The following is a 13,224-nucleotide window of genomic DNA, read 5'->3' as shown; positions in this document are numbered from 1 at the left end:
GATTGGGCTGGATCCGGCCCCCGGGCCTTAGTTTGCCTTCCCATGCATTAAGTGGTCACACCAGAGTACGTCTGGAACTGTTTGCAGTGTGCTGGGACAGCCAGTCGAGACGCAGCCTCCACCTGGTCAGGGTTCCAAGCCACGCTGGAATGTGAATTATGGGGCACATTTTGTCTATGATTTCCTTCTACCTGTAGTTCCCCAGCTAGGAACATAACTAGAGAAAGGAGAATTGCAAGGCATAAGGGAGGTGAGGATTTTGTGTTTCATTTACACGCTTTTAATTTTGTAAAAATTTAATACATTTTTCTTAATTTTCTTGGAAATATAAAATCGGCCCTGTTTCAGAAGGCCCTGTTTACCTTTGTTGTCTGCCTCAGATCTTAGGAGCAGGTAGGCTAGAAATATACAGATATACATACAGAAATAGATTATTTAAAATGAAAGCATGAATATTTATGAGCATCGTTATTAACATACAGGTACGTAAGGAGTATGGCAAGTGCTTCAGACATTCGTATTGCTGTGGAGGATTGCCAACAGAGAGCCCACACAGTTCAGTAAAGGCATCGACTACAAGAACTAGTGCTCGCTATTCCTCTGGCACTCAGGTAACAAATATTTTGACAGAACCTTTTAATGATAGCATCTTTTAATTAACCTTGCTCATAAAAAGCCCGCTGAGATGCGTTCCATTCAGATGCACTAATTGTGTTCTCATTATAACAGCCTTGATGACAATTGCATGCTTTTATAGATATATATATTCTGGGCCTGATTCTAAACATTCCTTCAAGGTTAAGCTTGATAGTAGTTTTTTATTTTTTAAAAAAGAAGACACTAACAACACACTCTCTTATTGGTCCATAAGCAGAGTTAGAGCTACTTCTTACTTATGGCCAGAAAGTGGCCAAGATATGTGGTTTTTAATAGCGTGTATAGTCAGCAGTAAGTCTGAGACATGCTTAATATAAATCAGTTCGGGAGCCTACATGTTCCACATCTGACTTTCCATTTTACAAAGGTAAAATATAACCATTTTCAGCAAGTTTTCCTGTATGCATAATAATACTACAAATAGAGAAAGATAGTAGCCTGATTGATCAGTGACACTAAAGATAAATACATTGTTACCATTCCTTTGAAAAAGAAGTCCAAACATTTGCTTTCTGTTAAATTTATTTATTTTAAATGCAACTAAAGGAGCAACCATCAAATGCATTCAACCTCACTTTTCTTTATGTAGCCTAGGCCAGTTCCCGTATCAAAATGCTGCAGCTCCACAATACCTTCCTAAACTTTAATGCCAGAGCTCAGCTAAAAGAACGTGCATTAATGACTTTCCAGTCTTAATAATTAAGTGCATCACTTCCCTCTACACTTTGGGACTGAAGTTGTTGCAACTCAGCCTGGGCACAAGCACTAAGTGCTCAGGCTGGAGAGAAAATACCCAGCAACATGAACCAACTGATGTCCTAAGTGACCACCAAAGAGCCAGAAACTAGTTTGAAGCCAAGCGTACCACAACCAGTTCCATACTCCTCTCTAATACTTTGGTCGTAAGAACATGCATCGCAGCAGGCATGACAGAGAAGTTGGTTAACAGTGCAATTCTGCGCATGTTGACTTGCAAGTAAGCCCCACCGTCTTCGCTGGGTCTTACTCCAAGGTAGGCTTCCGTAGGATTGTAGCTAAATGTGCCAGGTTGCCATGTAAGGTGTGACAACTATGCCCTATTTCTTCTGTTAACAGAGCCGAATAAGGAGGATGTGGAATGACACTGTGAGAAAACAATCTGAATCATCCTTTATCTCAGGTGATATCAATAGCACTTCAACACTTAATCAAGGTCAGTTGCTGGACACATCACACTCTAGTTTTGTTCTTTTGGCGGTATTTTTTTTTATAAAAAAATAAGAATTTAGGAGAACTGGGTTGCAGTAAATAAACCAAATAAGCAGATGTGCTCTGGGGTAGGTAGGTTAAATAGCTCAGCATTGGAATGGAAGCACACACACACACACACACACACACACACACACACACACACGTATAAAAATATAGCTCAACACGGTCTTGAACACATTTAAAACTTAGTTCCCTCATGCTCTTTGCTCAGGATTGAATCTGACATTCTTATTCATGAAAATCGTATTTAAATAAGTCTCATCAATAATTTAAACATAAAAGCAAGAACATAATTTTAAACTTTAGCTAACCTTTGTAGTCTAAAACTGAAACAGAACTATACCAGCACAGTGACATTGTAAATGCATAAGATTTCCATATGCGGACATTTTGCCTGTGAAATCAAATTGACATCAGCTCTATACAAAAGACATCTGCAAATACGGTTTTCCCCACAGTATAGTTTTGATCATATCTATAACGTACAGCATTTGTCTGCCACATGACAACCTGAGAAGAAGGAAGGGGGGGGGGAGCCACAGACCAGCCTTAAGATGTCTGTTCACAGTTTTATCACTATAACTCAGATTGAATGTTCTCAGGCATTCAAGACTCTTCACAGAAGTATACTAAATGATTATGAAGGCTACCCATGCCATCTCCAGCAGTAAACTAACCAAAGCTTCTCATCCAAATCTTAATATATTAATAACTTTATAAAAAAAAATACTAATGTACAACACTGTACCCCTAAAATCTCAATCCAAAACCTGCAGTGTTATCTATTTTGTTTAAAAAATGAGTTTATAAGAGGGTCTTTCCTGGTGATGGTAATAAAAGAAAAAAGAAAAAAGCCAAATAAATCTATGTTGATCCACAATAAAATTCCAAAATCCACAGTTGATGTTGTTAGCTATAAGGTGTGCATCTGGAGTCTTGATGGATGTTTCAGTTTCTTTATTAGGACCAACTAAAATGTCAGAAAATAGTGAGCAAGCTTTCGTATTCCTCAGAACTCTTCACCAGGCCAAGAGTTACACAAAGCAGGGAGTGTGGGGAAAGTGGGGCAGATATGGAAGTCCACCTTTGGAATAAATCTAGATCTGCCACCCCCAGCCTAGCGCTGTCCAGATGTTTTGAACTAACAATCAGCCCTTTGGCCACAGCCAGCTTTTCTGGCAAATTGAAAATGCTGCTAGGGTAGGTAGGGGACTACTGCGATTTTAACAAGGGAAAAAAAATAACCCAATTATAGCCTCCCTCTCTCCTTTCCTGGAGGAAGTAACCTCTTAATCAGGCTGTTATGTTTTTTCTGAAAGCTGCATCTCCCTGATGCCACAATAGAAAGTTTCCATTCCTTCAGGAATGGGTGTTGGGGTAGGAGAGCCAGAATGTTTTTTGTTCAAATATGCATGGTACAACGAAGCTCAGATGCTTCTTTCTCCGTAAAGAAATAGGAAATGGATGTAGAACAGCTTCCAGCTGACCTTTATCCATGGCAAGCAACATCTGCATAGGCCCCAAGCCAGGTTTTTTTTTTTAATGGCATGTGAATGGAACATATAGCAGAAGTAGAAGTAGAACATCGTCCATTCTCTGACTGGTTGTACTGCCAGCATCTCCTCCTCCAGTTTCCTTGCAATTCTAGGGTCTTCTAGCTAGTTGGGCAGAATCTTTGAGAGAAAACAGCAAGTCCCATTTGGAAGCTTCCACTAATTTCCGTGCACTGGGACTTTCCCTATGAAATGTACTCTGAACTTCTAGGTAGGCAGTGCTGCATTTTTCAGTTAATAATAATAATAATAATAATAATAATAATAATAATAATAAATACCATGACCTTTGAGCAGGCATCAGCAACGTTTTCTGCCTGTGGGCTGGAGGATTCCCACAGACTATCATCCGTGGGCCAGACAGGGTGATTTCCGGTGCTGCACTGCCCATATTCCGGAAGACCGGGAAAGGCTTCTGCGCATGTCCGCGGCTGCGCAGAAGCGATTTCTGGTGCTGGCTGCCCATTTCCAAAATGTCCGCAGCGCCAGAAATCACTTCTGCGGCTTCATAGACACGGTTTCCGACGCCGCTCGAAGAGTCCCCGCACCGCGCTGTGCCCGTTTACCGCAGCGCATGGGGGACTTGCCGAGTAGGCGGCTCGGTTCACGGGCAGCCTGTAGGCCAGATAAACGGCCTCCATGGGCCGTATCCGGCCCATTGGCCGGAGGTTGCCGATGACTGCCTTTGAGTTCTCAGAGCCGACACACTGGAGTTAAGAGAATCGCTAGTCTTTCCGCCACGGTGCAGAAATTAAGACAGAGGTGGGGAAGGGGGAGCATAGAGTCATCAAGAATTATGGTAATTAGCTGAAACTGCCATGCAGCAAAAAGTTTGCAATGTACAGCATAGAGGAAGATTATTTGAATTGCACTTTCTTGTATTTAGATTGCATCTTTAAAAAAATATATGAAAAAAATGTGAAAATCAAATAAATGAAACAAAACACCAAATAAGATTAACATAATCTGTCAGTAAAGCAATTCCCTGAACTGCAGGATTTTTGCTACCTACAGTAATAATATTTTGAGTAGTGATAAAGGCATTAATATTTAAAATGCAATATCTGCTACTATTGCCACAATGAGAACCTAATCAATTTAAATTTTGTATGTAAATTTTTTGGCTGCGCTCTCTCTCATTCTGGACATGTAATATATTCAGACAACATCCACCTCTCCTATCCACTGTCACTTTGCTCAACAGAACGGCACTTTCGCCTTGCTTGTGTATATATGATGCATTTGGGTCCACAAAGACTGCACAATAATTCCATCTCCCCTGACAACTGTATTAATTTAAGATACCCAAGATCAATATGGGTTTTCAAATGCCTAGTTTTTAACGAATTGTTTAGAAACTTTCTCCGCTTCTTTAGAGGGCATATGCAAAAAGTGTTGATGCATTGGGATTGAAATTGCAGAAATAAGCTGTTTGTTCTAGCTCTCAGTGTGTTCATTTAAGATTATTGTTGCAGGGAGGACAGACATAACTTAAACATTACTCACTTAAAAATCCTAACAGATAGCGTGGCAGCATGAATCCTTTCTCCCGTAAGAATTTATGAATGATTTGCCCTCAACTCCAACCTCCCACCCCTCCATGTCTCCCCCTTCAGCATGCGCTCCTTTGCATATAACAAGAAAGGCTTCGTGCAGCTTGCCATCACTTACCTTTGGCTGAAGAGGTTGTTTTTCACTTGCTCCCCCCCCCCCCAGCTAAGTTAGTAATAAACCCTGTAGGTTTCCGAGATTGACCAATGTGGCTCTAAATTAACACAATTTTGATTTCTCTATTACGGCGCCTATTAACCATGCTTAAGGTTAGAGACATTAAGCTGTAACATCTTGAAATAGAACATTGGTCTTTGCATTTAATTGCTATTCTTGTTTTAACAGTGATTTTGTATAAATTAGCAAATGTCATTCTTAGCAGGTGTTTACTTTGGGGATTTGGCCAGCACCTGTGAATTACTGAAATCTTAACTACATTTTCCCTCCCGTCCTTCAAATTAGTAGTTCAAATACATTCAGAAATGTTCGGCTGAATCAAATTTGACAAGATATACACGACTCATGATGACATTTTTGTAAAATATATATATACTTTATTGGAACTGTCAGAATCAAATTAAGGAGCTGATGTCTCTCTTTCTGTTTCTTTGCTTTAGGAATGACTGGCAATTACCTACTAACAAACCCTCTTCTTCGACCACACGGCACTAACAATCCTTATAACACATTGCTCGCTGAAACCGTTGTATGTAATGCCCCTTCAGCTCCTGTGTTTAACTCACCAGGTGTGCTCACACTTTGGGATATGTTGCTTTTGTTTCTTGATGGTATCTTGCTCAGAGCCTCCGTTGGTTAATTGGGCCGGAGACCTAGAATTGCCGTCAATATATTTCTCTCTCTCTCCGTCGAGAAGTACTGCTGATAACGCCAGGCTTGTAAAACTGCACTATATTATAGTGATAATGCCTTTGCCATAATAGCATTTGCCAATAATCCTCCCATGTTTTTAACACAGGTGGCATAAATCTTAATATACTATTACAGGACTGACACTCCACGGTCCGAGAGCCCATCTTCAAGATATATATCACTTAGAGGTATCATGTCTATGCAATACAAAAATAATCTGAAGCTTGCTGGAAAACAATCTGCTTACGGAGTCGATCAGACAATTAAACGCACGAAGAGGCATATTGGCACCCGGATGGTCCTGGTGTGGGAAACTGAACCCGGAGTCATATTTAGAGGCAAACTATAGTATAGTGCAGCTTTATAGCAACTCCCCACTCCCCTTTGGCTAGAATTAGAAGAACATCATTTATGTGGGATGCACAGTCTGATCCTAAGACGTATTTGCTGCACCGACAACGTGGTGCTTAGGATGGGGGCATACCTCCTGCTCTGCTACGAGCAACTGTCTCCTAACTCGACACTGCTCTGATGCATAATTTAGTTGCCAGAACATTAATTCAGCACTGCGGGCAGCCATGGCAGCATCAGGATGTTAGGGCTTTATTACTAACCCTACCTTTGTTATACTGTACTATCCAACTGCTTTTCTTAACTTCTGAGCCAGTTCAAAAATTAATGCATCTTTATTAATTATTAGTGGAATAAGCCATCAAATATACTAGCCTCAAATGTAATTGAAATTCTGTGTTAACAATTTTCTACTTTGTTATCTATCTATCTATAGATAAAAAGCTGTTGTTACATGTCAAAGTTCCTTATTCTTTAAAACTAAACTGCAGTTTCTATGTTCATTCTCGTGTTTTCTTACTTTCCTTATGCTTTCCTCTAGCAACCTACAGAGAGACAAGTATGGGAGTAAAACTTAACTTTGCCTATCAAATGTAAATTTTTTCAGCATGATTTTTAATGGGCACAATTAAAATATAACTAGCGGTCATGAAGTAGACTCAGCGGGCAAGTGGTTCACAATTTGCAAATGAAATATTTCCACGCTCAAACAGTACATGTGTACTGCTTTTTGGAGAACAATCTAAAAAAATAATCAAAAATCAAATCACAAGAGGTCTGTAGCAAGCCCTATTGGTAACTCACGATATCCAATGCTGAAATAATTTGCTGCTTAAAACCAGAGCACAGTTGAGCAGAAATGCTTAATAATTGACTTAACATTTCCACATTCCCACAGTAATCTTGCTACAGGCTATGAAAGACTTCAAGTGAATTACCTGATCACGGGCAACTAAACTTGCCTCTTTAAAACTGGTTGAAGTACATTCAAGTGTGCTTAACTCTGCAGTATATCATAGAAAATTCATTTTGGATTATTAAATATGCTTCAATATCTCTTTAATAGAGGATAAAGTATTAGATTATTAAAGAAAGAGAGAGAGAATGCCTTCAGAGGGGAAATTAATGCCAGCATGTGGTCCAAGTGTTGCCTCTCTCTTATAAATGCCATATGTTTCATATGGATAAAGCTTTTGCAAGAAAGATCTAGAAACATATATGAAAATACCCAGCTACAAAAGTTGTTTAATCAAAGCCTAGAGAGGCTTTCAAAGAACTGCTATCCTTTTAACTAATTCAGTACGCATGGATGGCTAGAACAACACAATACAAGATTAGCTGCAGTTATTCCACTTAAAAAAAAAAGAGTATTCTTTGACCAAAGAAAAATCACTTTTGGGCATCAACCCAATCTTTCTATCTTTATAGAAGCAACTTGAATTTTCTTGCTTAAGCTGCAGCTTTAAGTGCAGTCTGAAAGTAAAACAGGAAACGTTCTTAGAGACACACACAACCTTTTATTTCTCTGTAACAACTCCAAGCCTTGCATGTGATGCAGCAGCCTCACAGTGGTCAGTTCCATTCCAACAACAGTATTTCATTCTTTCTTAATTTTCCCCCCTCCAAACATTGCTCTAGAATTCTAAAAGTGATTCTTCTAGAAGTTCACTAACAAACCATCTAACTTTATCCATGATACATGCCATTCAGTTTCTTTCATAGCTTTCTTTTTCTTCTTTGCCTGGGAAGCACTGTGATGTCTTAGTTTACATGTCTTTTGTGTCTCCAGAAAAATGGAATTTCTTTGTATAGAAAAAGAGCATGTCACCATAAAATTCCAGTCGCCCCCCCCCTTCTTTCCAAAACTTCTTTTCATCTTTCCTGCAGATGTATCCAATTTCTCCATTTCTCCAGCAAGTTGAAAGATATCGGCCCTGGCTGATAATCTCCTCCCATTCCACAGCTAATATCTCTTCTTTGGTTAATTTCTGTGACCCATGCTTAGAGAAACCCTTGACATTTCTGCTTTTGACTTCCATACGCCCATAATGTCTGTGGGCCTAACTCTTTAACAGACTATGCTGGTTCATTCAGTGCTGTCACTGTGACTGATGCAAGCTGCAGGGCTGCAGGCGAACTCTGACCTTCTGAAGCCTGGCGCTGTTGCTGGCGGAGAGAATATTAAACGCAACCAAAAATTAACAAAACAAAAATCATATTGGGGAAAAAAAGAGCTGTTATTGCTAGTAATCTAATTTGCTGAACCCTTGCTCCGACTAAGTTGCTGAGAAGCTCAGTAATTCTTCATCATGTTACAATAAATCATTTTACTTTCTTTTATATATCAGCTACTCTTAGGCCAGATAGCCTGAGCAGACAGACATGATGTGAGTTGTCCAAAGTGAGTCATTCCACCTGCTGTCTTCCGTGTTGTTGGATGGTGCTTGTGGGCCTTAATCCCTGTTAGTGTGAGAGGTGGCTGTCTGTGCTTAACATGAAATCTATGTACTTGTCCATTTTTTTCCATTCTTTTCTTTACTCCATCTTCAGATAAATAAAAACCACACACACGAAAGGAAATGTTAGAAATGCTATATATTAAAATAGTTGCTTGCCAGTTACGTGGGTTTATTGTTACACATTTGCCTTATGTTTTGTATGTGACCTGATTCCTTTTTTTCTTTTTTAATTTAGTGTTGTTTAGGACAAATTATGTTGCTTTCATTTCCTCCCTCCCCCCCCCCCTTGAATCATGGTGTTGCACTAAAAAATATAAATGTTGATTTATAAATTGCTTTGCATTACATATGCAAGCGCATGGAGTGACCATTATTTTCCTTAAGGGAAGAGCTATACAACTGGGTGCTAAATTGTTGCATTTGAACCTTTTCCATTTGTTTTCAAATTCCTAAATTAAAAGTATGATTGACGCTCCACGGAAAAGCAGCATTACTCTGTAAAATTCTCTCTCTCTTCTATAAGGTGCGTACCTCCTTACACTTTTGGGGAAGTCCCGTCACCCTCACGTTCCTCGAGTCTTACTTCCAAGTACAACTTTGTCCTGAACTACATTAAAGACCTTTATAGAATAAGAACGTTAGGCTCTGGTGTCGACAATAACCCGAAGATGTCCCTTTTCTGTTTCAGGACATTCACTGAACAATGCCAGGGATACAAGTGCCATGGATACTCTACCGCTAAATGGTAATTTCAACAACAGCTACTCTTTACGCAACGGAGACTATAATGACGGCGTGCAAGTTGTAGACTGTGGGCTAAGCCTGAATGACACCGCATTCGAGAAAATGATCATTTCGGAATTAGTACACAACAACCTGCGGGGCAGCAACAAGAACCACAATCTAGAGCGCACATTACCAATTAAAGCTGTGATCGGCGGGAGCAGTAGCGAAGACGACGCCATTGTAGCAGATGCTTCATCTTTGATGCACAGTGATAACCCCGGGCTGGAGCTGCACCAAAAGGAACTCGAGGCGCCTCTGATTCCCCAACGGACTCACTCCCTTCTGTACCAGCCACAGAAGAAAGTGAAGACGGAAGGGACAGACAGCTACGTGTCCCAGCTGACAGCCGAAGTTGAAGACCACCTCCAGTCCCCCAACAGAGACTCTCTTTACACAAGCATGCCCAACCTCAGAGACTCTCCTTACCCGGAGAGCAGTCCCGACATCGAGGAAGACCTCTCTCCTTCCAGGAGGAGTGAGAATGAGGACATTTACTACAAGAGCATGCCAAACCTTGGAGCTGGCCATCAGCTTCAGATGTACTATCAAATCAGCAGGGGCAATAGTGACGGCTATATAATTCCCATTAACAAGGAAGGATGTATTCCGGAAGGGGACGTTAGGGAAGGACAAATGCAACTAGTGACAAGCCTTTAATAGTGTAGCAAAGGAATACTGAAGGCCACATTGCAAGTATTAAACAGACTTAATTGGCCCCATGCCGGCTCCCTCATATCTGCTCGAAGCGACAATTTCTGTTGTCCCTGTGGTTTCTCCTGTGTAAAGGAGATGACTGGACCTTGCAGTTCTGTGAATTTTTATAAAACAAAGCTTTGTATATACACAGAGTATACTAAAAGAATTATTTGTTACAAACAGAAAAAAAGAGATACCATCAAGGTATTTTAAGATATCTTGCTGCTGACGTAAAAGAGATTGTGAAATACACACACACACACACACCGTTCCAGCCATTTTACTGCAGCAGTTTGTGAACTAAATTTGTAAATATGGCTGCATCATTTTTTGTAGGCCTGCATTGTATTATATACAAGACGTAGGCGCTAAAATCCTGTGGGACAAATTTACTGTACCTTACTATTCCTGACAAGACTTGCAAAAAGCAGGAGAGAGATTCTGCATCAGTTTGCGGTTCACTGCAAATCTTTTCCATAAAGGTAAAGATTGAAAACCTGTCTAACCACTAGCAATCAAGCCACAGGCCTTATTTCATATATTTCCTCAACTGTACAATGAACTGTTCTCATGAAAAAAAAAATGGCTAAAGAAATTATATTTTGTTCTATTGCTAGGGTTAAATAAATAAATAAATACATTTGTGTCCAAACAGAAATATAATTGTCATTAAAATAATTTTAAAGAGTTTGAAGAAAATATTGTGAAAACGCTCTTGGTTGCACATATGCTACAAGCTGTCCATCCCGCCCGCCCCCCCTGCCCTTTTACACTTGGTTCATAGTAGCGTAATATGTTAAAAACTCAAGTTCTATCCATTTTCACTTCTTTTCCACTGTAAACAGTGCTCTGCTTTGACGTTAGTATTTCTTCTTATGTTTTAAATTTCTTATTGCCAAAAGAACATATTTTTCCCCCGGGAAGAATTCTCTTAGACGCCAATTAATTTCATGCCTTGCACACTAAGAAATTTGGGTGGTTGTTGTGTGTTTTTAAAAAGAAAAATCTATATCAGGTTATAAATCACTTCCCATTTCATTCTTTTAACTTTGAGAGAGGCTGAAAGGAAGGGAAGTGGTCAAAGGGACAGACATACTAGTGAATCTCAAACAAACTAATGAATAAAAGGTGCCTGACCTTTTTGAGCTAAGAGAAAACAAAAATACTCTTCCATACTCCTCCTGCCTATATTTAGCAATTAATTTATTTTATGATAAAAGATCTAATTAAATGTACATTGTTTCAGGGGTTTTTTTTTGTTGCTTTTTTCCAATCCCTTTGTGTAAACCTGTTAATAATGAGCCCATCACTAATATCCAATGTAAAGTTTAACACCTGTTTGACAGTAAATAAATGTGACTTTTTTTCCAAATAGGTAAAACGCTCTTTCTTACATATGAGTGATAAGCTCGATTATTCACCGTGTGAGCTGGCTAAGTTCAGCTTAGAATCACTCCCTTACAGTTCTCAATTTATATGGAGAGGTCTGGTGTAGGAGCTGCCTATATATCTCTATTGAATAGAGGTCATTGCTGCTACTTGATATTCTAGTCATAGTCACATATGATCAAGATCAGAAACATGAGCTCTGTTACAAAAGTGTTCGGCAGCCTCCTCCATTTACATAACAGATTTTTTAAAAATTCAAATAGGAATATGATTTATTGAAAATAAAAAAGGATGCAAACTGCAGTCATATTTCAGGCAACTGTAATTATATGGCTATAATTAGTGATAAAGATAAGCTCTTGTCACAGGGAGAGAAAAAAAACTACCGTAATACTGCAGCATTTATAGGAGTGCCGTGAATATTCAGGGCCTTGCAAAATATGGTAAATCACAGCAGTCTTTTGTGATATGCAAATTAGCATTTCTGTTATTACTACTATTAGCAGATGGGGAATCGAGGCAGGAAGCCGATACTTTGCCCAAAGCTTTATAGCATGAAGCGGGATTTAATTTTAGATGCACTACTTTGGAACTGTCTGTTCATTTCTTTTCACTAAATTGCCCGTAGATTACTCGGGATTCCGGGTTTTCATTTGCAAAAGCTTGGATTTAAGTATTATATTGATTTTTGCTAAATTGTTGCATTCTTCCCTCCCTGCTCACCACTTTTGTTGCAGCCGATTGTTAGAAAAAAATCAAACTCACGCAGGTACTTTTATATATTCACTTTGGCACACCCTGCCAGCATTTTCCTTAATTCCAGCTATTTGGTACAATCCCCCGGGAAGTTCTGCGGAAGCGCCATTGGCTTGCGTTCCTCAACTTCCCAATGGCCTTTACTTATTGATTAATGGGATTTCATCAAAAGAAACCTTTTGTGATTCATGGCTGCTATGCATACCTAAGGACCAGCAAATGCGCATTCAGTTTTATCATGAGTTAGGGGTTCCCACATTATTGCTTCAGATCAGAATGATTTCCAATGCTCACCTGGCCTTATTTTTTTTTTTGCAAGGAAATCAGTAGCACCCTCCTTGATCCTCACCTCCATGTGTACTTCATAGCCAAAGTACTTGGTGGCTATATGGGGAAAACCATGGGTAAGGCCCGGAGGCCGGATCCGGCCCAATTGCCTTCTAAATCCTCCCTGCGGACAGTCCGGGAATCATTGCGTGTTTTTACATGAGTAGAATGTGTCCTTTTATTTAAAATGCACCTCTGGGTTATTTGTGGGGCATGTTCATTTTTTTCCAAAATATAGTCCATCCTCCCCACAAGGTCTGAGGGACAGTGGACCGGCCCCCTACTGAAAGTTTGCTGACCCCTAGGGTAAACAATAATTTAATATGGGTCATAAGCTAGAATTACGACACAGCTGTCATCTGAACTCTGTGCTTAAGGGCCTGGGAATCACTAATATCCAAAGCATCTTATATGAACATCTTTGCTGGAAGGACAACCAGTTGTCCAAGTCTTTCTTCATTATGATAGTCTTCCTGTAGATGCAACCTATGGTTATTAAGTTTTGCCATATTGTGGTATGTGGGGAATGCAATTGGTAGCACATTGTTTGAGCGTTAGCGCAGAATGTTAGAGGCACA

The 13,224-nt window shown here is 39.7% G+C and overlaps 1 protein-coding gene across 10 annotated transcripts in view; it reads left to right on the top strand.

Annotated features, from left to right (window-relative positions):
- ADGRL2 (adhesion G protein-coupled receptor L2) overlaps positions 1–10,837 on the top strand; it is a 257,131-nt gene extending 246,294 nt beyond the window's left edge. For 5 of the 10 annotated variants that reach the window (XM_060276788.1, XM_060276789.1, XM_035123241.2 and 2 more), the window contains 4 exons: positions 483–611; positions 1,753–1,849; positions 5,630–5,758; positions 9,381–10,837. In XM_060276788.1, coding sequence (XP_060132771.1) covers positions 483–611; positions 1,753–1,849; positions 5,630–5,758; positions 9,381–10,135 — 1,110 coding nt within the window. In that variant the 3' untranslated portion in view covers positions 10,136–10,837. Of the gene's footprint in view, positions 1–482; positions 612–1,752; positions 1,850–5,629; positions 5,759–5,988; positions 6,071–9,380 lie in introns of all 10 variants that reach the window. The other 5 variants (XM_035123252.2, XM_060276791.1, XM_035123246.2 and 2 more) reach the window with 3 other exon arrangements.
- Positions 10,838–13,224: the final 2,387 nt, after the last annotated feature.

This window comes from Zootoca vivipara, chromosome 7 (assembly GCF_963506605.1).
Source record: "Zootoca vivipara chromosome 7, rZooViv1.1, whole genome shotgun sequence".
Taxonomy (NCBI): Eukaryota; Metazoa; Chordata; class Lepidosauria; order Squamata; family Lacertidae; genus Zootoca; species Zootoca vivipara.
This window is presented reverse-complemented; position numbering and strand designations above follow the sequence as displayed.